This window comes from Marmota flaviventris, chromosome 2 (genome assembly GCF_047511675.1).
Source record: "Marmota flaviventris isolate mMarFla1 chromosome 2, mMarFla1.hap1, whole genome shotgun sequence".
Lineage (NCBI taxonomy): Eukaryota > Metazoa > Chordata > Mammalia > Rodentia > Sciuridae > Marmota > Marmota flaviventris.
Genome location: NC_092499.1, coordinates 119,500,559 through 119,526,366, shown reverse-complemented (window position 1 = coordinate 119,526,366; position 25,808 = coordinate 119,500,559). Strand labels below are relative to the sequence as shown.

Below are 25,808 nucleotides of genomic sequence, written 5' to 3'. Positions count from 1 at the left end.
TTGCCTTAGCATGTGTGAGTCACTGGGTTTGATCCTCAGTGCCACATAAAAACAAATAAATAAAATAAAGGTATTATGTCTATATACAACTAAAAATATTAAAAAATAAATAAAAATAATCTTTTGTGTTTGGCTTTTGCTCAACATTAGGACTGTGAGAGTCATTTCAGGTATACAGCAGCAGTTCATTTTTTTACTGTACTGCATTATGTCTGTGCCACAACTTATTAGTCCATTCTACTACTGATGGGCATTTGAGTTATTTTTTGTTTCTAACTATCATGAATAGTGATGCTATCAATATCTTTGCATGTGTCTTTCATGAAGAACAGCACTTGTTTCTGTTGGGTATACACCCAGAAGTAGAACTGCTGGGTAACAGGCTCAGCATGTTAGCCACAAAACAGATTTCCAAAGTGGTTGTACCCATTTATACTCCCATCAGCAATGTATGGGAATTTTAGCTGCTCTACAATCTGGGAGGCTAATTTTACCGCCCCCTGGCCCCCCCCACCGCACCGGCCCCATATTCCCTACTGGTAATTGAACTCAAGGGTACTCTGCCACTGAGCTACATCTCCAGCCCTTTATAATTTTTATTTGAGTCAAGCCTGGCTAAGTTGCTGGAGCTGGCCTTGAATTTGTAATCCCCCAGCTTCAGCCTCCCCCAAAGCTAGGATTACAGGCAGGTACCACCATGCCCAGCTAAATCACTGTTTTGGATACTCCAACTTGTACTACTAATTGCTTGGGTGAAATTCAATAATGACATAATGTTGTATTCTGCTATGGTTAATAATAAATGATGATTATGGTCATGCCATCTCTTTCCTTAAAAACTGCAGGGCTGCTCTACTAGTGAGATCTTGATAAAACTTGTCTTCCAAGTGAACAGAAGAGAAGTTGGCAAGAGTGGACTGTCAGACCCTCTCTGGTCTGCCTGCTGCTGGATTACCATACCTTAGCTAGCTGGGAGGGGTACACCTCAAGTGCCTGGATATGCACCATTATCTGATCTTCTACTGCCAATCTTGCCACTAGACTCTTAGGCCTTGCAATATCCTCAAGGCATAAGTGGGTCAAACTCTCACTTCAACCTTTCCTTAGATCAGCCCTTGGATAATTAGTGAATATTGGCTCAATTGGAACACAATAGGCAAACACTATGAAACAACTCAATTTTACCATCCACGTGCTAGAAAAACCAACAAAAGATTTTAATTTTATTTTTGTAGTGCTGGGGATTAAAATTGAGGCCTTATGCATGCTAGGCAAGCACTCTACATCTAAGCCACATCTCCAGCCCACCGAAAAGACTTTGAAAGGAAAGATGTTGAATTTAATGACAAACTGCGCCATTAATTGCATGCCTGTAATCTCAAGGGCTCAGGAGGGTGAGACAGGATGATTGCAAGTTCAAAGCCAACCTCAGCAACTTAGCAAGGCCCTAAGCAACTTAGTGAGATCGTGCATCCAAAAACAAACAAACAAACAAATAAATAAATAAAACAAAAAGAGCTGGGCATATGGCACAGTGGTTAATAGCCCTTGAGTTTTCAATCCCTGGTATTAAAAAAAAAAAAAAAAAAAATTCCAGGCTCCCTTCCCATTCATTGTGGATAACTGAGTACTTATGGAGTATTAAATGATTATTATAAGAGGTGAAGGAGAAACACCATGTTTATCATAGCAGCTGGATCACCTGGAGCAAGAAAAGGACCTGGCCTCTGACAAAGGGCTTATCCTAAGAGTCAAAAATATGCATTTTAGACTTTCATCTGGAGATAAAGTTAGAAAGTGAAGACCACCAACTTATTTAATCTGACAAAGACAACATATTTTATTCTATCAGGAAGGGTGTCCAGGGCACAGAATATTTACTATAAGATACAAAGAATACAGAAGAAATCGCCTTTACCAAATGGCAAAAGCAATATATGTCATGAACATTTCCTTGCCTGAGATGGATAGATAAGCACACAACAGAAGGAAAAACACTCAAATTGCACTTTGAGGCAGACCAAGCCCTTTTCCCACAGTAAATTCTTTGTATGTACACATCAAAAACAGATCCAACAATCCATTGGGGAAAACCAAGGTCAGTAGGCAGCCTTGACCAGAACTAGTGGGGGTGGTAGGGCTTCTCTATTAGTGAGGTCTTGACAAAACTTGTCTTCCATGTGAACAGGCAGGCAGTTCCTTAGCGGGGGGTGGGGGTGGGGTGGGGGGGTGGGAGTTGGGGGGTGGGGAGAGCAGGAAGGGACAGCCCTGTTTGAGGGCATTATGGGTGTGTTTCCTCTGATTCTATCCCATCCTGCCTTGAGAGATGGCAGTTTCCTTACCCTTATGAGTTGTCATACCTGCTTTTTCAAGAGACAGGAGTGATAATCCTGGGATGCAGATTCCTCTTGCACACAGCGTTTTTTTACCCTGAGCTAATCAGCTAAATACTATGGGACCTTCTGCTGCGCCACAGCCCATGGAGGTAGCCAGCACTCTGTGGGGCTCAGAATGCTGAAGGAGAGACAGGCTTATTGGGTAGTCCAAAGGGAAGTAATGGGGTTGCCAGTGTTAGGGAACACATTTCCCAAAAGCAAGAGCAGGGGCTAGGGTTGTAGCTCAATGGCAGAGCTCTTGCCTCACATGTGTGAGGCATTGGATTTGATCCTCAGCACCACATAAAAATAAATAAATAAACAAATGAATGAAAGAAATAAAGGTATTCTTGTCCATTTATAACTAAAAGAAGAAGAAGAAAGGAGGAGGAGGAGGAGGAGGAGGAGGGGGAGGAGGGGGAGGAGGGGGAGGAGGGGGAGGAGGGGGAGGAGGAGGAGGAAGAGAAGAAAAGAACATTGTTCTGAAAGTTAGAATATTAAAGGCTAAGGTCTGCTCTCTGGCCATAGGTAAGTCCCGGAATCTTGGGGCTGATTCATCATGGCTGCAGGTGATAATCTTTGCTTTCTCTATCCCATTGAGCTATAGCTGTGGGCAGCAGATAATGGGCCAAAAGAGTTCTGTAAAGTGTATGGGTTAATAATAAAAAAATAACTACAAAATTGCCAACATAATTTTCATCACCACCACCACCATCACCATCATCATCATGGCTCTTTAATGAGACTATACTTTTGTTTCACCTGCATCATCATCATCATCATGGCTCTTTAATGAGACTATACTTTTGTTTCACCTGCCAGGAAACAAGTTTTTCTTCCTCACTGATGAAAAATAGAATTGTTTATACACAGCCTTTGCTTATCAGACTTATAAATCAGTCCCTCCCCTTGGGCACTGGAAAACTAAATGGAAAATCTCTCAGGGAATAGTAGCTCAGAAACCACCCACAGTGTGTTAAACTGGTCAATTTTTTTTAGAAGTTTTTTTTTTTTTTTTTTTTTAAGAAACTTTACTTACCAATTCCCAATCTTTTTAAAATTTTTATGTGGTGCTGAAAATTGAACCCAGTGCCTCACACGTGAGGGGCAAGCGCTCTGCCATTGAACCACAACCCTTGGCCCCTTTTTAGAGGTTTTTGACTTTTTTGCAAAGAAACATACACATACACATGCCTGATGCACCTGCAAGTATATGTGCGCCAACAGCAAAAGTAAGCAAAAGGACATTAGAGTTCTGAAATCTAACTCATCTTTCTTAGAGCAATATTCTTGGCAGGGCCTGGGGATACAGAGCAACTTGTTTTATTCAATTTGGCTTCAGTCAGCAAAAGAGGAAATACATTATTTAGCAAAGAAAGCAAAAAAACATTTGGTCTGAGAGATTGTTGGTATAGTTTTCACATAATTATTTTCTTCTTTCTTTTTTTTTGTTCATCAAGGGTAGTTCATTGTCTGTGGGGAGTTCAATAGAAAATCATGGATACCATAATACAGAGCACAAAAACTTACAAGCTGACTCTAAGATAACCTTCTCATTTTACAGATAAGGAAAGCATGGCCACCAGAAGGGAAGGGTTTGCTCAAGATCATGAAGAGGGGTGGTTGTTAGCCCTGGATTTGCACTCATTAGTCCAGAGCTCTTTCCCTCTCCATGGGTCTCCTGACATGATTGCAGCAGTGCCATTCCAAGGCCAGCAGGAGACAGCATGAGTGGGGCACTGCCTCAGCTCACTCTACTATTCTCAGGCTCCTTTGCTGTTCAACTGGGTGCTTACCAGGGTGCAAGTCCCTAGACAGGCCTAGACACCAACGGCTGACAGCTGAAAGGACCATCTGTTGCGGTCAATTCAACCAAATGTGTTAATAGCCGAGAGACAGCACAAAGCAGCAGTTAAAGTCTGTGCCCTTCTCCCACTGGACTGTCGTTTTATCACCTGCAGCTGCAGTCATTCGGAGCAGCCTGCTGAGTGCTGCCTCTTTTGCAGCCCAGTCTACTTCCTTGGTGGTAGCCTGCTGTGTCAAAGCTGCCCGATCTTGCTCACAGTGCAGGTGGACATCACAGGCCTTTCAAATTCAGGCTGTACTCATCACTCCTGCACAATCTACTACTTATCCTTACATTAGCTCCAGAAGCTGAGTTGCTGATCTTCTGCCAAGGTCTGAGATTTTTTCCTTGGTCTCAGTTAACAAGATCTGGCTCAAGTGTCCTAGACACTCCACTTTGGGAAAAACAAATAAGTCATACATGTCTAGGGGCTCTTGGCCTGCCGATTCTGGGAAGAGCAAAGACAGCAAGTTTCACATGATTCAAAGTACAATCTGCTCCTAGCTCTTTTGAACTATCACTCTAATTTATCAGATAAGAGCATTACAGGAAGGAGACTCTAGGTCTTTCATACACTGGAGCCACAGCCCCTCTGAGAGGCTTTTTCTGCACTCCAGCCCATGGTGTGGGCTCCCAGTACCCTCTGGCAATCAGTGTGTGTTGGGGGGGGGGGCGGGGGGGGGGAAGCTCAAGATACCACCTGACACAGGCCCACCCTCAGGTACTGAAAAGAGGTTAAGGTGATTTCCATAATGAAATTTTTTTCTTACAGATGATTTTTTTGGGGAGGTGGGGTGGTAAATGGGAATTGAACCCAGGGATACTCTATCACTGAGCTATATCCACAGCCCTTTTTATTTTTTTTGAGACAGGGCTAATTTGCTGAGACTGATCTCAAACTTGAGATCCTCCTGCCTCAACCTCCCATGTAGCTGGGATTACAAATGTGTGACACTGTGCCTGGATTCTGCAGAAAAGAATTTTTATCTTTACACTCTTCCCCATCCTTCTATGGCAGTGGTTCTTACTAGGAGGCAATTTTGACCTCCTAGGTGTCACTTAAAATACCCAGAGGCATTTCTGGTTGTCATGACTTGTGGGTGGTGGTGGTTAATACCTAGTGAGATGAGGTCCAGATACTGCTGATGTCCTCCAGTGCACAGGATAATCCAGTTCCCAAAGCAAATAGTGCTGTGGCCAAGAAATCCTGTATTAGAGTAACTAACAAGCAGCCGGCTGAACTGTTCCCTCTTATTGGTGGTGATAGCAAATAGTGAAATATCTGACACAAGTGCTGAGTAGAGGACAAAGATTTACTCAGGACCCAAAATAACCATAAATTGACCAAAGGCAAATACTTCTACTTTGGGTTCACTCAGAAATACACTAAATGACTATCTGGCAGCCCCAGAATAGCAGATAGATAGCAAAGAGTGCTCTCTACTGACCTCCAATCAGGGCAGCTGTAGAAAGGAAGAAGAGGCACCCAAAATCTCAAGGGAGCTCAGCTGCCCTGCATGGCAAACTGAGTTATGACAACAAGAAGACTATTCAGACAGCAAACATGCCAGTACCTCTCTGCCTAGACCTGTGCTAACATTGTGGGCACAGATGTATGACAAAGTAGCTGTCCTCGAGGAGCTCCTACTCTAGTGGAGACATGTAGCAGTAAACAATTACTGACATTTGCTCTTGGCTAGGCTGATCTAACTTCCATTTCCCCTTAAAAATCCTTCTGGGAAGGGGAAAAACAATAAAGTAGAAAATAAAGCAGTGGAGCTACAGTGCTGATTAAAATCTATATTGCTATGGCAGCCCCTCTGAGACAGGATCAGCTCCTGGGTTTGCACCAGCTGGGCTTGTGAAGCTTGTAAATAATTAAAAGGTAATTGGAAAGGGAGACCAAAGTATTAAGTGGATTTCTCTCTCTCAGGGCAACCAGGGAGTTTCATTGCTGCCAGTCACATTATCTTTCGGGATTATATTCTTGTTTTTTACTAACACATGCAGCTCCAGATAACCGTTGGAGAAGTAAACTAATTAGGGCCGCTTAAACTGCTTTTATAGGCTTGGAGATTGCAGGGAACGAGATTTAAAACTTTCGATTGCCCTTTTAAGTAAACCAGCAGCAATAGCCCTGCTACCAAGAAGGCAATAAGGCTTTGGAAGGTGAAAAAGGGAGGAGAAAGAGAGGGAGGGGAGGAGGAAAGGAGGGAAGAAAGGAGGAGGGTGGGGGAGAGAAAATGAGAGAGAGAGAGAGAGAGAAGCTCAGCCTAGAATAATAAGGAGAATTTCATTCCCAAGTCTCAATAAAGTTGCTGACACAGACCTCCAAGGATGCGTGATCAGATATCAGCAGGGTCCTAGAAGCAGCGCTCTCCTATGGCTGTATCCTCAGGGTGATAAAACCGGAGTCACACAGTTTGCTGAGGGCATTCTCCTAGAGAATCTGGTTTCTGGCCATGCTTCCTGAGGACTGACCCAGCTGGTGGACCCATTGCTATGATATGATATTAAACTAGGAAGTTGAGTCACTGGGCTCAAGACTCAGTCACATCATGGTCTACAGTGCGATGGCTATTGGGGTTGGTGAGAAGGGCAGGAAAGGAAAGGAAAGGAGGAGAGAATTGAGTGGGGTGCATTTCAATGCAGATGTACACATACCCTACGGTTAAACTGCAGAAATATTCTGACCAAACCACTGGATGCAAATATCAAAGAGCCAATGGATAAGAAGAAAATGTTGACTTTTTCTCTGTGGATCATTTCAGTTTCTCTAAAAAATTGTTCTACTTACCATTCTCAGTCTCTATGATATTAGATACATCATCAAGAAGCCCCACATGCTAGTCTAAGTGAAGCCCAGGGCAGCTATAAGGCTAAGAATAAAGCATATTTGAATTTGAAATGACTCCAGAGACCAGTTAATTAGAAGAGAGACAGAAATAAGGCAGTGCCAAGGATGATCACTCCATCCATTTTCTGCCAGTCATCTCTATCTTCTTCAATGTGGTTGTCAATTTTCAGACAAATCCTAAACCATTTACCTGAGCAGTAAATGCTGCTCATCTTTCTGGACAAGGATGGGTAAGGAAGGATGTGTAACAGTGACTAGCACACAGAAAGCTCTCAATAAATAAGCACTGAATTGGAATACCAAAGAGACTGCACACTCACCCCTCTTCTGCATAAAGATGAAGAGGTCATCCAGGAATTCTTTCCTTTCAGGATCACTGTCCAGTTCATACAGCTGCAATCCCAACCCCAAGAGAAAAACAATGAAACATTTCACTTCACTGTAAGAAATCTTATAGTAGAGACACTACAATCACCCAAACAACTACAGTGCGACTGACTAACCACTCACACCCTCATTCTTAGGGAACAGACACAACCCATTGCAGAACTGCCCTCATCTTTATCACACAGGACATATTACAGACCTTGGCAAAATCTCGAGAGATCTCTCTTCCCCGACCTCCATCGGCATCATCACTCCAGGCCAAACCACCATTCTAGAGGGGAACAAAACATAACAATGTTGAGAAGGGAATAGGAAGAGAAAGAGTATGAGGGCAAGGTAATCATTTTGGGGGAAGATGATGCCCTTCAGATGATGCTTGGCTCAGACTAGAAATGACTGCTAAGTGACCACCACCTCTAATACTCTTACAAGAATATCTTTTTTTTTTTTCTTTTCCTTCTCCACTGTTGGAGAAGAGTGGGTATCACTTATAGTTGATAAAGCTGTAAAAAGGGGACCCAAAGGCCCACTGTTCTAAAAAACCTTTCATTCCCCAGTTGATCTTCCAGAAGCCATCACCCTAAAATCTGCTGAGCTACAGGTGTGAAGATACTCATACTAGTTTCCTACACAATGCTCCCAGTGGAGATAAAGGGCTAAAGGGAGCAGGGTAAAGACCTAGAAGTTGTGGTCTCTCCATCAAGCCTCACATTGGAAGTCCTAAGCCTAGTGATAAAAATGCCTTAGTGATATGAGGGTCACCATAGCCTGAGGCTGTTCCCAAAGTACAGACTGGTGACTCCTGGGCACAGTTCATTTTCATTAGGAAAATAATGAAAAACCTAAGCTTAATTACTTGATTAGGTTAAACCAACACCATTCAACTGAACAGAAGAGAGAGTAAACACGCCTTTGTTTATGCTCTTTAAATTTGCTTCTTACCTTTAAATCAGCCGGGTAACTCTTTCTCCTAGAATCAGGCACCTCTTCTGCAAGAGTGCCTCCCTTTATCCCCAGCTGCACTAAGGACCCTAGGAGCAGTCTCTGTCTATTGCTAGTTTAGAATTTAACAGTACTTTGGAATTATCTGTCATCCCCACCAGAAGGAAAGCTCCTTGAGAGCAAAGGCATCTTATTTATCTTTGTACCCCAGCACACATCACATTGTCTGGCACATAATTAACTGGTTATTTGAGCCAACTAAATGCCTCTTCAAAAAATATATAAATGCACATTCCATATGGTACAGTCACAATGTCTTTGTGCTGGTGGCGAGTATGAAATCTGTATAATTTTGCTACTTACTCTTGACCCATGGGACAATGGAGGGTCCAATGGGTGTGACTGGATGCCCTGACCCTGTTACATGCTCTCCTTTGTCTCCTAGTTCCACAGACACATGCAAAAACATCACCCACCTAGCTGGGGTATGTTTGTGGTAGAGGAGGGGCTTAGAACAGAAGTTTCTTGGGAGCACATTCTTTGGACTGCATGGGGATCTAGTTCTGTCAAAAAATGAGAGCCTGACTAGATTTCAGTTTACCCCTGCTCTCCCTTTAATCAAGCTAGCCTGAAAGCAGGAGGCATCAATCAGTTATATCTGGAGGCCATACTTGTTTTTTTTTCTACTCAAAGGGGGCTCTGAGATGCAAAGCCATTTCCCAATAGCAACAATTCAGCACAGGGTAAAGTAAATCTAACAAAGAAGCGACACCCTGTCAGTTGAAATGAAACAGGCTACGCCAAATTGTTTCCCTGCTTATCTATTAAAAGATGTGTGTAAGGAAGTGCTTGGTAAATGCTATCATACCAGGCGCTCATCAGATCCTGAAGTAGACATTGTTAGAATTGTTCCTACAACAACTTCAGCTCAGAGAACCCAATAACCAAGCTGGAGAAACACTAGCTTGATTTTTTTTTTTTTAAACCTCAATTCCACATTGTAATTACAGCCACCAGAAATATAGTGTCATCTGGTGGTAACTAGTACAATGAATAATCAAGATGAATTATGCCTGTCAGGTCAGCAAAACCAGACAGTTACATTCCCGCTTTCAAAGGATGCAGTAGGTCGCTCTAATGCCCAGTGATTTTGTTTGAGCCAGTAATTCCTGCTGGAAAGTCAATTATCCCAGGAGCCCCCATTGGCTGAAAGACATTTAATGGGGGGATCATTGCTGCTTCTGTTATGTCAGCTGTTTACGGTGGCAGCTCAATTCCCAACCCTCTATAGCCAGAGATTTGAGGCCTACGTTGTTCATAAGAGAATTCTTTCTCTATAGGTCACTAAGAGATGAAAACTCCAGTTTTTTTGCTAATTACTGTAACTTGCAGACATGCTGAAGGCTCATTCAGAAACTATTTAACACTCAGTTGGATGGTGAGGACAGAATCCACAAGCTAGAAATCTCAGACAGGGCTCTCTCAGCAGGACAGGAGTGTGAGAACAAGCATGCCAGTGTGAGCACTATGGAACTACGTGTGAAAATAAACACCCAAGTGTGAGCTCAGCTCCAGAGACAGAGAAGAATGTTTTGGTACAGTGGGGGCTGGGGCCCCGCCAGGCCTCCATTCCAGCTCTGCCCAAACTGGAAAGGAATCTGAGCATCAGATACAGCTGAGAAATCTGCTTTGTAAAAGAATTTTAGCCTAAAAGGCTTTCAACTCAGTGACTAGAGGACAGAAACACTGACCAGAAGAGGACAAAAATGAGACACCAAACTCTTTGAGTAATGCCACTATTTAAGCTGTTCCATAGAAAGGAACTGTCAGTTACTACTGAAAGAAAATGCAAGGAAAACAGATGACTCAATGTGGGCATGTTTTCTTTAGTCTAACTCCAAATCAATGATGGCCCGTTAATTTAAAATATTCAGTTGGGGCTGATGGAGAAATGTCTAATGTTCAGTGATGCCTCTGTCTTGAGGTAGTTAAACTTTGATCCTGCTTCACAGGATTTTTCTGGCTGAGGTGAGAGTAATTCCTGAACCCTGTCCACCAGGCAGATTCAACGCTTTTCAGCTCAAGTTCTGGTTATTTGTACCCCTAGGTCTTCTCTCTTAAAGCATCTATGGGTATCTCCTGTCTCCAGCACACAAAAAGCAGTGACATAAATGCTAAAAGACAGACATGGGCTCTCCTAGGACCATCAACCTCATAACTCCTCTGTCTCCACTCGTCCCTCCCTTCCCAATGGCAAGATTATAAGCTTAACCAGTAATTCTCTTGGTTCTCTGATCAACTGCCATAAAAACATGGCTTACTTATGCAATTCAAGTTTATGTACAAGAAGTTTCCTAGACTATCAATGAGCTATGGGTGTAACAAACGAGAAAGTTACCAACACCAAAATAATTTTTCTAGGATGCTGAGTATTGGCTGACAGAGGCTACAGAGGTGGAAGAAAACAGGAAACGGTGGAAGCAGGAGAAGTGTGAAGACAAAAAGAGCTCAACCCTTTCGGGTTCACAAGGGATCCACAGAGAGAGCATTTCAGATGAAGGGCTGCTGCATGGAAGTATACCCTGCTGAGGAACAGGTTCTGTTACCCCATCAGCAGCAGACCACAGTATTAAATAGCCCAGAAATGTGTGTGGGAAGTCAGCAGTAGCCAGAGTGGTCACTTATTGCCATTTACAACCTCTTCTACTTTAGAACTCTTTAAACATCTTTGATCTCACCAGGAGCTCACAGGAAACTGACAGTTTGCTCTCAAATACCCATCCAACACCAGATTTGGCTTCTACACCCACAATGGCCTATTTTCCCCAAGGAAGTCAGAGTGTTTTGCCTGTAAATCCCTCCAAAATGGTAGTGAGCAGGGGGAGGAAGGAAAAGGAAGATAGTATTTGTGTGCTTTTTGTGTTTTAAGGGCTGGACCAGGAGCCTGAGAAGCTTTTTCTTACTTAATTCTACAATGTATAGGGGATTATTTAAGAGTTGGGGAAAAATTGGCTCAATGCGTTCAAGCAACTAGCCCAAAGCCTCAGAATTTCCAAGTAGCAGCAACAGGATTCACACCTAGGTCTCACTTCGTAACATTCTGCAGCCTCATGGGTTGAAAGAGTATTGGAACACAGTCTGGTTGGAGAGATCAAGAAGGGAGAAAAAAAGAGGAAAAATGTGGAAATAAAATCCTCTGTCCACAGAATGCCCAAGTCACAGCCTTGGGTGGCTCTCATCAATGAGAGGTTCTTTTAATCCTTGATTCATCTCATTAGTGTCTTTTGGGTATTTCAACCAAATGAAATAACACAACATGTGCTCTGAGAATTATCTAGGGGAAGTGAAATAAAAATTTACCCCTACCTCCAAAATAATCCATCTATCCAGTGTAGGATGAGCTCCTATATTCCCTCAGGGAATAAGAGACAGAGGGGAGGGCAGAGAAGGGGTGAGAGAGGGAAAGGGATGGAGACAAAGAAACTGATAGGCAGACAAGGAGATTACACTTCTGAGGGAACCAGAGAAAAATGGCACCCAGCATCCTATCAAGTACATATAAGGTTTTAAAAACAACAAACCCTAAATCTAACTAATCTAACTGCTACTCAAAATAAAACAGTGCTTCTAGTCTAACATCTCAATCTTAGAAGAAAATGAAGAGATTCACTACATTTGAAAAATCTAAAAGTTGCCTGTGGAAGAGAATCTGCTCCCCCACCTCCTATCCCCTAAAGCAAAACGAGGGCGACTGGGCAAAAGCCTACAGGTGAAGGCCTCTTCTTAACAATTAGAACTGCCCAGTAATGGAGTGAACCTTCTCAGGAGGTGAGCAGCTTCCTGTCTCTAGATGATCATCTGTCTGGGATGTCACAGTGTGGAATCCAACACGTAACGGGGTTGGGTAAGATGATCTCTAGGGGCCCTTTCTGCCCTGAGAAGCAAAGATCTGATGACAAATTTATTCAACACAGATTTCCTGAGAACCCACCTAGGAATAGCACTGTGCAAGCTGCTGAGGAGAGTACCCCATCCTCAAAAATATAGGTCCCACCACTGGAAGTTTTACCATGAGTTAGAAAAACAAGCACATCTATAGCATTTAATAATACAAAGCAACAAAAGTATCAAAACAAAAAGTGCCTGAGTGGTGGAAGAAAATGCTGGATGCTTAGAGGTGGAGGTTAAGCTGGCCTTGAAGAATGGGCTGAGGGGAGGTTTATAGTTTAAATGAGTATGGAGTAGGAGATAATCGAGGCATGTTTTGGCAGGGAGGATGTAAGGACAGCAAGTCTGAATAGTTAAGGTGGAAATAGTCTGTGAAATGCCTTGAATACCAGGAGGAAATTTAAACTCTGAACTGTGAACCAGTGGGAAGGCAGAGGATGTTTTCTGAACACAAAAGCAAATGATTAAAATTAATGTTCTGGATGTTTTTAACAACTCCTTAATGTTGAAATAAATATAAAACACACACACAAATGCACACAGATACCTAGTTGACTGGAATTGTGGGTCTTTCACTTTTTTCACTGATTCATTCATGTACAAACTTTTTTTGGGGGGAGTGTTAGGGGAATTAGGGATTGAACTCAGGGGCCTTTAACCACTGAGCCACATGACCACCCCTTTTTATTATTTTTTAAAATACTTTTTTAGTTGTTAATGGACCTTTATTTTATTCATTTATTTATATGCAGTGCTGAGAATTGAACCCAGTGCCTCACACACGTGAGGCAAACGCTCTACCACTGAGCCACGACCCCAGTCTGTATTTTTTAATTTTAACATTTTTTTTTAGTTATAGATGGACACAATACTTTTATTTTATTTATTTATTTTTATGTGGTGCTGAGGATCAAACTTAGTGCCTCACACAAGTGAGACGAGCGCTCTACCACTGAGCCACAACCGTTGCCCCTTATTTTTTATTTTGAGACAAGTTCTTGCTAAGTTAATTAGGGCCCTGCTAAGTTGTTGAGGCTGTTCTTGAACTTGCAATCCCCTGCCTCAGCCTCACAAATCACTAGGATTACAGGCATGTGCCACTGTGTCCAGTCATGTATAAACATTTGATCACTTAGGATATATTAGATACTGTGAAAGGTTCTGAGGGGAATAAAACAAGACAGATCAGAGCCTCTGACTTCATGGAGCTTATAGTCTAATGCGGGGGTGGGGGGAGACTATTAAAAAACCAATTATGTAGCTTGGGAGGCTGAGACAGGAGGATCACAAGTTCAAAGCCAACCTCACCAAAAGCAAGACACTAAGCAACTCACTCAGTGAGATCCTATCTCTAAATAAAATACAAAGTAGGGCTGGGGATGTGACTCAGTGGTCCAGTGCCCCTGAGTTCAATCCCCAGTACCCCCCCACACAAAAATAAATAAATAAATTATGGCAGTTGGGGGTATAAAACTCAGTAGTAGGACAGCTGCTTAGAACTTGCACAAGGTCCTGGGTTTACTCCCAGCATCACAAAACAAAACACACAAACACACACACACTCACACACACATACACAACACAGTGTATCACAAAACCCAACAAAACAAAAATTATGTTTGTGCTATTTTTTAAAAATTTGTTATATTTTTTTAGATTTGACTTTGACTCCTCTGTTAAAACCTACCAATTTTTCTCCCCAGTCTTCAACAAAGATTTGCATTTGAATGTCACTGAAAGAAAGGATGGAATAATTATAGAAATAACTCCTTCACAATACTTAGTCTCAGATAAGAGACTAGTCTGTTTCTTCATTTACTAAAATGTGTTTTAATCCCTCTGCAGTGATTTACAATGTCAATGTATTGCTTTTATAAACAGCACTGAAGACTTGAGAAAAAGCCAGCGCTGAACTGGGTGGCTGTGCCCACACTGAGAATTTGGGTTTTGAGAGAGAACCAAGAACAAATGACTGTCATAAGAGGCAGCCAAGTCAGGGAATCAATTGGATTTGGGTTAAAGGGATGAAAAAGAGAGAGAAGGGTGACTCTGAATTCCTACAGTGAACAAAACATATTCCTATGCAAACAGAAGCTGGGCAAGGGATCAAGCAGGAAGCCTCAGAGCACTAATGAAAACAGACCACTGCCTAGGGGATGGGGTAACAAAATTCAAGCCAGGAGAAAACCAGGTTAAGGTAGCTAGTAGCAGCAGAAGCAAAAGACTTATTGCCAACCTTCTGTTGTAGAGAATGCAAATTCTTCTGGTCCAAGGCAGCTACCTTGGGCCTTTCTTTTTACTGAGACTGAGGGGTGGAGGGGACCCAGGGGAGGAAGAGATCCAACCAGACCAGGCCTTAAGATCTCAGGAGCCAGCACTGCATTCCTTAGAGCTGTACCTCCCCAGAGACAGGAGCCTGACTTTAAAAGCAATTAAGTATCTAGGCTATTTTAGGATTACTCCTTGACCACCTGGAATATCTTATTAAAGGCACAGCTCAGATGTCCAAAGCAATTTTAGTTCCCATTCCTCACTCCTCCCCAAGGCTAAAGTTAACCCTTTCCTTAGGGTTAAGTACAGGGCTAAGCTTCACTTGGGTTCCCCACACTCTGAAACCTCTAAGAAATAATCCTATCCTTAAACACCACTGAGCACACTGATAACTTAAAATGGAGATTCTTGAGTGTTCTCTGAAGACACAGAGTGATAATGTGTTTCCCTTCTTTGTACTCTCTATAATCTGATAGATATGAAGCCCAAAGCCAAAGATTTAGGTAAATTTCTAGGAACTGAACGTCAAAGTATTCATTAGCAAAATCACATAGACTTCCAAGTGGCTGATCACAGGCTCCCAGATATCAATTTATTGCTCTGAAATACAGACTGTAATAAAGTGTTTGGGCTGAATGTGGAGGTGGTTGTAAGGGATTAAAAATAAATAAATAAATAAACTACCTTATCTTTTGCTAGATCTGTAGCTCTGTAAACATAATATATGTACTACATTTGTGACTACTTTGGTTGGTGACCTGGTTGGTGACATTGTAATAATAATAGTCCAATTCTAGATTTGGTATGAAGAAAAGAAAAAACATTCTTTGCCCTCTCACTAGTTTCAACTGATTCCAGGAGGTAATGAGACATGAGGGTAATGGGCAGGATTACAGAAGAATCCTAAAGGAGAGGAGAGCCCCAGGAAGTAAAACAGATACTGTTATAAGCAACATTGTTGGACTACAAAACCTTCCTGATAAGATCAGGATTACTGCTCTTAACTAAATCACTCAGGCCTTGGAAGCACTGGAGTTATAATTATCAGATGCACACCTTCCGCTGTCAGGTAACTTTAGGAGAAACCAGAAAGAGCCTGCCTACCTCCTACTAGCAACAGAGATCAATTCAAATTCGGTGGCTTGGAAAAAGAGCTAAGGGACACTTTACTGATGAAGTATGAGAAAGGGGGTAGGGTTGGGGAATGGGGAGTTACCTTCCATTTAGGCACAGAATCACTCCACTAGGCAATCAGACTGCTGAAATGAGGTGTTTTTACAAAAGGAGGGAGAAAAATTAAAATGCAACACTGGTGAAGAGGATACCCTGATACTAAGGGGTGAAATGGCCAGACCAAGTTCAAATCTGAGAACCACAGAGTCCTACCTCCTTTTCTCTGTGCCTAGTAAGAGAGCCCCTCATCTAGGTGTCACAGCAGGAAAACAGATCTGAAGAGGTTAGAGAAACTGGGCCAAATCACTGCTCCACAAATACAAAACTATTTTTCAAGTTATACAATTTAAATGTATAGGAAATTTTTAAATTTTTATTGGAGAACTGAACCCAGAGGTGCTTTACCACTGAGCTACATTCCAGCCATTTTTTATTTTGAGACAGGGTCTTGTTAGTTGCTTAGGGCCTTACAAAGTTGCTGAGGCTGGCCTCAAACCTGCAATATGCCTGCCTCAGGTTCCCAAGTCACTGGTACTCTAGGTGTGTGCCACCATGCCTGGACCATATACAAACTTTCAGAACTTCCTCTTGGGTACGTACTCAGCCTACACTTCCCTCCCAGGTTATTATGGTATAAGCATTCCTGTTTTGATAGTGGCTGTCCCTGTGCTGCCTGCCACTTTTCCAGGCTGATTCTTTCACACAGAAACAGTCACTGACTCACCTATGAAGCTCATGTACCCAGCACAAGCCTGACAGATGGTGGGCTCAAATAAGTATTGTTACCCAAAGAACAAGGTAACAGTAATAAACTTAGGAGAAATCAATATAAGCTAAGTGATGAATCGTGGGAGGGAGGAATCAGAACACATTTAAAAGAAGATGGACTTCAAGTCCTAAATTACAGGAACTTAGAAAGCAATATAATTCATTTCCTAAAGAGATTTTTTTGGGTACTGAGGACTGAACCCAGGGGTGCTCTACCACTGAGCCACATCCTCAGCCATTTTCTATTTTTTATTTTGAGACAGGTCTTGCTAAGTTGTCTAGGGCTTCACTAAGTTGCTGAGGCTGGTTTAGAATTTGTAATCCTCCTGCCTCAGCCTCCCGAGTTGCTGGGATTACAGGCTTGTGTCACCATGTCCAGCTCCCCTAAAGAGAGTTTTAATTTTAAGGCCTAGGTGGCCTTAAAAAGAGGCTGATCATTCATATAACATAAAATTAGCAAAGCTTCCAAGAGTGATAGGCGCCATTCTGGTGTTTTATGTACATGAACATACCATTCCCATTTTTGAGATGAGAAAGCCAAGGCAAAAGGAAGTTGAATGATAGAGCATGGTGGGCACACCTGTAATCCCAGTAACTTGGGAGGCTGAGGCAGGAGAATAGCAAGTTCAAGGCCAGCCTCAACAATTAAGAGAGGCCTTAAACAACTTAGCATAACCCAGTCTCAAAAAAAATGAACAGGAATGGGTGTGGTGGCACACATCCGTAATCCTAGCTGCTCAGGAGGCTAAGACAGGAGGATCACGAGTTCAAAGCCAGCCTCAGCAATGGTGAGGTGCTAAGCAACTCAGTGAGACCCTGTCTTAGGATGTAGCTTGGGATGTGGCTTAGTGGTTCAGTGCCCGAGTTCAATCCCTAGTACCTTCCAAAAAATAAAAAGGGCTGGGGATGTAGTTCTGTGGTAAAGCACCCCTTGTTAAATTCCCAGTACTAAAAAGAAAAAGAAAACAAACAAAAAACCAGGAAGTTGAATGACGTGAAGAAGGTTAAAGTGACCAAATGGTATAGTTTACAATCAACTGCAGTGCAGTTTAAATTCCTGATTGTAACTGCCTCACTTTTTCAGTCTCCTCCTGATCTTGTAATTCTATTCTAAGGAAATAAGTATAAATTTATTAGAATTTTATTTATAAGGGCAAAGATATAAAAAAAAAGCCTAAACGTCTGATGTTAAGAGAACAGGCAACACACATAGGCACTAATATATAATAGAATGTTATGCAACCATTAAAAATAGCATTTATTTTGAAGTTGTCAGTGAATATTTATTTATTTATTTATTTATATGCAGTGCTGAGAATCGAACCCAGTGCCTCACACACGCTAGGCAAGCGCTCTACCACTGAGCTACAACTCCAGACCCCCAAAATAGCATTGTTTGTTTTTTTAAAAATCTAATCCCTATATAACTACAGATCAAATTAAAAGACAAAGAAAATATTCAAAAACACAAAGACAACAGCCTTTGCAAGAATAAGAAATGGTCAAAAGCTGAAAGCATGCAATTTATAAAACAGATATTAAAAAAAGACATATAAACATATGAAAAGACAGTAAAAACAGAAGAACTGGCTGGATATGGTGGCACAGGCCTGTAATCCTAGCTATTAGTTAAAGGAGGAAGATTCAAAGTTCCAAGCCAGCCTGTGTGACTTAGTGAGGCCCTGGGTTCAATCCCCAGTATCGCCTAAAGAAAAAGGAAAAAAACAAAACAAAACAAAAAAATTGATAGCAACTACCATTGTCAAGGGTTTGGGGAAACATATTACTAATTGTAGCAAAACAAATCAATATATTTTGAGGGTGATCTAGCAGTAAATATTGTATATACTAAAAAGTTAATATGTATACATACCTAACACTCCTAATTCAACCCCCAAAATAACCTATCCCACTGTAGAAATGCATATACCAATGCGTAGAATTACACAGTATATACAAAAAATCTGTATTCATGCTAAATACACACAAAGCACAAGTACACTCATGCTCACACATTCTGTGACTACACACTTAGGTAAACACACAGAAACAGCCCTATAAGTGACTCGCTCCTAATTTTGCGCACCTCTGGAGAAGATGGGATAGGAAGACACATATAGGCAATGTAATGCTGAAAAATTTTTTTAAACTATATATTTGTACTCTGAATTTTTCTATATTGTTTTGGCTTTTCATGAATGCCTACTCATATTACTACTGTAATTTTGAGATAATTATAAAAATTCAAATAAGGGCTGGAAATGTAGTTCAGTGGTACAGTTCTTTTTAGCATGTTTGAGGCCCTGGGTTCAATCCCTGTGTTTCAAAAAAAAAAAAAACACTAGATAAAATTTAAGAGTCTCCACCTCTTACACTTATTCCTAAACATGAAAACAAGGTCCATAGTGTCAGAAACAAAAAGGAAGAAATCAGTGAGCAAGCACCAAAGCTGAAGGGCTCAAGGAAGAATTGCACTCCTCAGCCGGAGTTGGTATCACATAAACACTCCCATCTCAGAAGAGGAGTCCAGGTTCCTGCATGTCAGGAACCAGAACTGAAATAACTATATTAAAGTCAGAGGACTTGAAAGACTTAACTCCATTATCACCTCAGAAAAACTGCCCACTAGCCCAGAGAAGCATTAAGGAACTTTGCCATCTACTAGGGGATTTATGGGAAAAAAGTGTCCATAGAAACTTATGCTTTCATTAGGCATAGATGTGGACTTCAAATTCACATCAGCCAAACCAATGCAACTAGCTAAGCTATATCTGAGCCCCAGAAGAAAGGAAAAATTCCCCTTACAAGTACTTCCACAGAAACAAATCCCCACTCAAAATGAGAAAAATAAACTACCACAAGATAAAATAAACCATTATACAGGAGACTAATATGATAAAGGGAGAATCTGCACCCCAAGAATTAAGAAAAAATAATAGACTAATCTAAAAGCATCTTTCAAACAGTCATGTTTACAAGAATGGTCAAACACTGATCCTTGATGAAAGAAGGCAGGGTCAAGGACACATACTTTGTTGCCTTTTGTGTATTTAAAATTTTCACAATAAAAAATTTTAGCAAATTTCACAACATAAAGTTTAAAAAGTTAAAAATGCCCGAAGAGCCAAAGAATAGAAATCACAAGGTAAGAACAGACAAAATTTTAAATACCAAAAAATGTTTATAAATAAACACAATAATTGAGATAAAAATTTAAAGACTAGTAAAATAGAGCAGATAGAACTGAAGAGGGAATTAGAAATTGGAAAACTGAATGTAAATGCAGAATGCCATAAAAGACAAAGTTAGTAAAAAAAAAAAAGATGTCTAGAAGACTTCATGAGAAGTTTCCACTACTCCTATTAGAACATTGGTCCAAAAAATTAAAAAAATAATGGCCAAGTGGGGGATAGAGAGGGAACACTATGACAACACACAAATAAGGTTGAAAGAGCACACAAAGACACAAGTAAAAGAAAATGTTGGTAGAAAAAAGAAAAAAAAAAAAAAGCCCCAAGTGGAATAAATAAAGTCCAAATCTAGAATACATTCAGGAAGGTACAAAACAGCAGTCAAGCAGGGCATGGTGACATGACTGTAATCCTAGAGACTCAGAGGGCGAGGAAGGAAGATGGCATGTTTGAGGCCAGCATCAGCAACTTAGTGGGGCCCTAAGCAATTTAGTGAGACCCCATCTCAAAAACGTAAGTAAATAAAGCTGCAGATGAAGCTCAATGGCAAAATGTCTCTGGGTTTAATATCCAGCACCCCACTTCCCTGGGCAAAAAAGAGTAATCAACACATGTAGCCTGAGCTAATTGGGAGGCTGAGGCAGGAAGACTGTTATTGCTTAAGACCAGGAGTGGGAGACCAGTTAGGCAACATAGTAAGACCCTATCACAAAACAAAACACAGAGGTGTGGTGGTGCATACCTGTAATCCCAGCAATTCGGGAATATGAAGCAGGAGGATTGCAAGTTCCAGGCCAATCTCAGCAACTAGGAAGCCCTAAGCAACTTAGTGAGACTCTTGTCTCAAAATAAAAAATAAAAAGGGTTGGGGATTTGGCTCAGTCGTTAAGCACCTCTAGTGTTTAATCCCCGGTCCCCAAACAAAAACAAAATAACCCCCTCCTCCAGTTAAAGAACAAAATCAGAAAGTATAACATCCAAAACAGTAGAAGAGATATTAAGTAAACCTCTTAGTCAAATCAATATAAGGCAGAAAAGAAGAAAAGAAAAAGTATGAATAAATCGAAATCCAAAATAAGAGGACAGAAATAGATCATCCAAATGTACCATCAATCCTAATAACCAAATAAATTAAATTAACCTAATAAATACTAGTCAAAAGAAAGCAAGTCTTACATTGGAATATTTTAATTCAGCTTTTTTTGAAAATGATCACACAAAGAAGAGTAAAGAAGATTTCAAACAGAAATCAATACACTTGATCCATTAGACATACAAAACACTGCCTCTAACAAATAGCAAATATGCATTCTTTCCAAGTACATACGGATCATTTATTGAACTAATCATACACAAGGCCAACACAAAAGATTATCTTAAATTCCAGAGAATCAGAAGCATGCCAGTTCTTTAACAATGTAAGTGTGCTATAAGTTAATATTAGAAAAAAGAAAAAAAAAAGTATTGGAAACCAAAACCACTTCTAAACAACCAACCCAAGGCTTAAAGAAGCAATCACAATTGAAATTATAAAGCATTTAATAATAAGCAACAATGAAAGCATTACACATGAAAACTTGTGAGATACCAAGCGAGATCCAGAGGAAAAACCCAGAGCCTTGTAAAACCCATTTACAAGAATTTCAGAAAATGTACTAAACATCCAACTCAGATGGCTTAAAAATAGAAAGAAATCTCAATATCAATGGATCATATCAAAATCAACATCCAGGTTATACTGGCACACTATACAGTTTTATACAATGTTACCATGGGGGAAAAAAAAGACAAAATGTATAAAAATGATCATTTTTGTATTATTTCTTACAACTCCATGTGACTCTACAATTATTTCAATAAAATTTCATTTATTTATTTATTTTTTTGATACCAGGGATTGAACTCAGGGGCACTCAACCACTGAGCCACATCCCCAGTCCTATTTTGTATTTTATTTAGAGGCAGGGTCTCACTGAGTTGCTCAGCACCTCACCATTGCTGAGGCTAGCTTTGAACTCTTGATTCTCTTGTCTCAGCCTCCCAAGTTGCTGGGATTACAGGCATGTACCACCGTGCCCGGCTTCAATAAAATTTCAACTAAAGAAAAAAAGAATGTGGTCAAAATCCAAAAAAATAACACCATTTAAGGCTGGTGAGGAAATGGGAAAAGTGGGTACTGGTATATTTACTGCTGGTGGGAATGCAAAATTATACAGCCACTTTGAGAGTGTGGCTGTTTCTTACAAAGCTGAAAATATCCTTACTGTACTATCCAGCAATTGCATTTTTTAGAATTTACTCAAACTGAAACCTATGACCACAGAGAAATATGCATATGAACATTAATATCAGCTTTATTTATAAATTGCCAAAATTTGGAAGCAAGCAAGACATCCTTCAATAGGTGAGTGGATAAATAAACTATGGTACATCCAGACAATGGAATATTATTCAATGCTGAAATCAGCTATCAAGCCATAAAAAGACATGGAAGAATGTTAAATGCATATTACTAAATGAAAAAAACAAATCTGAAAAGGCTACATATTAATTGATTCCAACCATACGACATTCTGGAAAGAACAAAACCATGAAGACAGTAGAAGGATCAGTGGTTGTCAGGGATTAGTGGGAAGAGAGGGATAAATAGGTAGAGCACAAAAGATTTTTAGAGAAGTAAGGCTACTCGGTATGACACCATAATGGTGGATACAAATCTTCACACACTTGTCAAAATCCACAGATTGTACAATAAGAGTGCACCTTACTGTAAACTATGGACTCTGAATGATAATAATGGATCAATATAGGCTTATCAATTGTAACAAATGTACCCTCTGGCACGGCATTTGAAGGTGTGCATGTGTGGAGGAGGGCGGTATATGGGAAACCACTGTACCTTCTGCTCAATTTTGCTATGAACCTAAAAAAATAAAGTCTTGTTTTTTTAAAAATATGAATGAAGCAATTCACATGAAAAAGGACAGTAAATGAAAATGGAAGAAATAAATATTTATTGAATGCTTACAATGTAACATTACTATACAATAATAAGCAAATCAAATGGTGTCATTGTTCTCTTGCAGCTTACCATGTAGTTTAGGAACTAACCAACCAACCACACCAATGTAAAACAATAACATTCAATGATAGCATATAAAGGGAGAACCTGATCTACACTGAGAGTGATGACAATGCCTCTGAGGAAGTGACCAATAAAGATATTCTAGCACATGCAAAAGTGAGGGTGGTTGAAACACAGTGATAGGTCAGAAGATTGTCAAAGGTAAGGCTAAAGAAGTAGGGAGGGCCAGATCATAAAGATTTGGGATTTTAAAATTACAGTGTGGGACATCATACTTGGAGGGCATTAAAGGAGAGACATTTTTTGATTTGTTTTTTAGATCACTCTAGCTATTGTGTACAGAATGGATTAGAATCAGGGGACACAGAAACCTGCTGAGAGCTGCAACAGTAGGAAAGTGGCTTGGATTGGGTAGGTTATTCTGGAGAAGAAAAGAAGTAGCAAGATTCTAGATATCCAGATAATTGATGGTGATGACCAAACACAAGGAGTGACAAAGTAGGAGATAAGAAAGAGTCAACTCCAAGGTTTTTGGTATACTTGACTAAATGAATAAAAATGCCATTTACTGAGAAGGAAAATAAAGAAGGAAATAATGTGGAGGAGGTTAGAAATCAAGAGTTTAGTTTTACAAGCATTAAACTTAAGATGTAAGTAAAATATCTAAATGGAAATGCCAAGCAGGTAGCTGGGAATATATGCACTGAGCTGAGACTAGAAATGTGAGCAAAAATTATATATTGGAGTCACTGACTTGTAGACAGTATTTAAAGCCACATAAGTAAAAGATTCAGGGCATACAGAGAAGAGTACTTAGTCTTGAACTCTGGGGAACTTAAGTTTTAGAGGCCAGATAGAAGAGAAAGCATAAGAGATAAGTACAATAAGCAGAAAGAAGCCAATGTTTCAAAGAGGAAGTGGTCTACTGTACTCAACATGCTGAGAAATCAAAAGAATATGGGCAGTCTTGGCTAAGCAACATGATGGTCATTAGAAACCCGAACAATTTAAGGGACAGGGTCCAGATTGAGTAGGCCGAGGAGTGAGCAGGAGGTGACAAAATAGAACTGTGGAATACAAACAATTCTTTGGAGAAGCTTTGATGTGGGGAAGGGGGAGGTAGCAATATAGAAAAACCTGAGGGAGAGGTGTAGTAGAAGAAAAATTCTTTAAACTTGATCTCTCATTTCCTTTATAGTAACTGAATGAGGGAGATTTTAAGACTAAAGAAGAATTTTTTTTTTTTTAGTTTGGGAGCTAGATAATTGTTAATGTGGAGAAGGCGTCAGAAGAGCATGAGTCCAAAGGTCAGGAAATGGAGAGGTTCACTGATGAACAAGTCCCTGAAAATCTACGAGAGGATGAGCTCTAGGACATGCACGGAGGGATTAGTCTCTGGAAAGAGGGAGAAGAACTGAGTTTTAGTCAGTGATCATGTACTTATAAGGATTTAATATCTATAAAGCTTACTTCTACCTAAAGAAAAAATATGCACGTATCCCTATTTTTTAACTTTTTTTAAAATTTACTTTTTAGTTTGTAGTTGGACAACCCCTTTATTTCACTTGTTTATTTTTTTTTTTGTATGTGGTGCTAAGGATTGAACCCAGGGTTTTGAACGTGCGAGGGGCGCGCTCTACCGCTGAGCCACAAACCCCAGCCCACGTATCCCTATTCTAATATGGAAAGCAGCATCTTCAAAAGTGCAATCCTGAAAGGTTTCATAGAACTCTAGAACACTTGAGTTTGGCCACAACTCCAGAAAACTTAAAAGAAGGAGTTGTTTTAGAGCACTGTCTAGGATTTGTGGAGCATCTTATCTACAAAGGTTATAAAGACTAAAAAAACATAGCTTTAAAAAGTATTTACACATTAATGACAATTCAACCTGATCTTTATTGTATAGTGTATACATTTTACAAAAATATTTCAAACCATTTTTCTTCCATGTTTGTAATATCTTAAAATAGATTCCTGAGGATGGTAGGAGAGAATTATCATCCTCTGGAATAAATGGATGCACAGATTGAAAGAGGAAGGTTAGAAGGTTAGGATCTTTGTCCAAAGTACTTGTCCAGCAATCAAGTGGTAAAGCTAATATCTAAATCTACCTTCTGTGTCTCTCAAACCAATTTTGAGTCAATTATTAAATCTGTTACTAAGTAACAAGTTTGCCAAGTAACTGTGCCTTAATCTTTTTGGGGTTAATGACTAGAAGGGCAACCAAGCTCTCTCACAAATCACCACAGTCATGGAATGCTGGGCTGGAAGAACCCTGCTTAGAGTCAAGTAAGATATCTCAAGTTCTAGGTCCTAGGCCTCTCCCAGGTGGCAGTCTGTTCACTCAGATGACTTCAGGAGACACCTAACTCAACACATACATTGAAAAATAGAAAAAAAAAAAAAAAAATCAAGGATGCTAAAGCCCTCAGTTACTAAGACTGAAGCACAAAGGAGCTAAGTCTAGAGCATTGTCTATGAAAAGCATAGCATATGATTTTCTTTCCAGTGACACAATACAGACAAGAATTTCTCAACCTAGATGTTTTGTACTGGGTAATTCTTTTCTTTGTTGTGGGGAACTGTCCTGTGTGCTGTATCTCTGGCCTCTATCCACTAGATGCTAGTAGCACATCTGCCAACACCCCTGTCACAGAAACCAAAAATGTCTCCTGACATTGCCAAATGTATCCTGGGGGAAGAAAGGGAGGGCCACCTCCAAATGAGAACTACTGATCTAGACAGACTCTACTGTGATTATAGAAGCCAAGGGCATGTAAGACAGCCTTACAAAGAGTGAGGAATGTCTACAATTTTTTTTTAAAGGCAATATTTTACACAATTTTTACAAAAAGTCCCAAATGTTCTAGTCATGCAGTATGTACCAAGAAAAGGAGGCCTGGCCCAAAGACCCACATTTTACTTACAGGAATAGATTCTGGAAAACCAGACAGTCACAACATTT

The 25,808-nt window shown here is 40.4% G+C and overlaps 1 protein-coding gene across 3 annotated transcripts in view; it reads right to left on the bottom strand.

The window, feature by feature from the left end:
* Positions 1–25,808, bottom strand: part of Clk3 (CDC like kinase 3) — a 78,085-nt gene that overhangs the window by 44,521 nt on the left and 7,756 nt on the right. For all 3 annotated transcript variants that reach the window (XM_027923640.2, XM_071608463.1, XM_027923646.2), the window contains exons 3-4: positions 7,665–7,736; positions 7,399–7,471 (exon numbers count right to left, since the gene is read on the bottom strand). In XM_027923640.2, the coding sequence (XP_027779441.2) occupies positions 7,399–7,471; positions 7,665–7,736 (145 nt within the window). The remainder of the gene's footprint in view (positions 1–7,398; positions 7,472–7,664; positions 7,737–25,808) is intronic.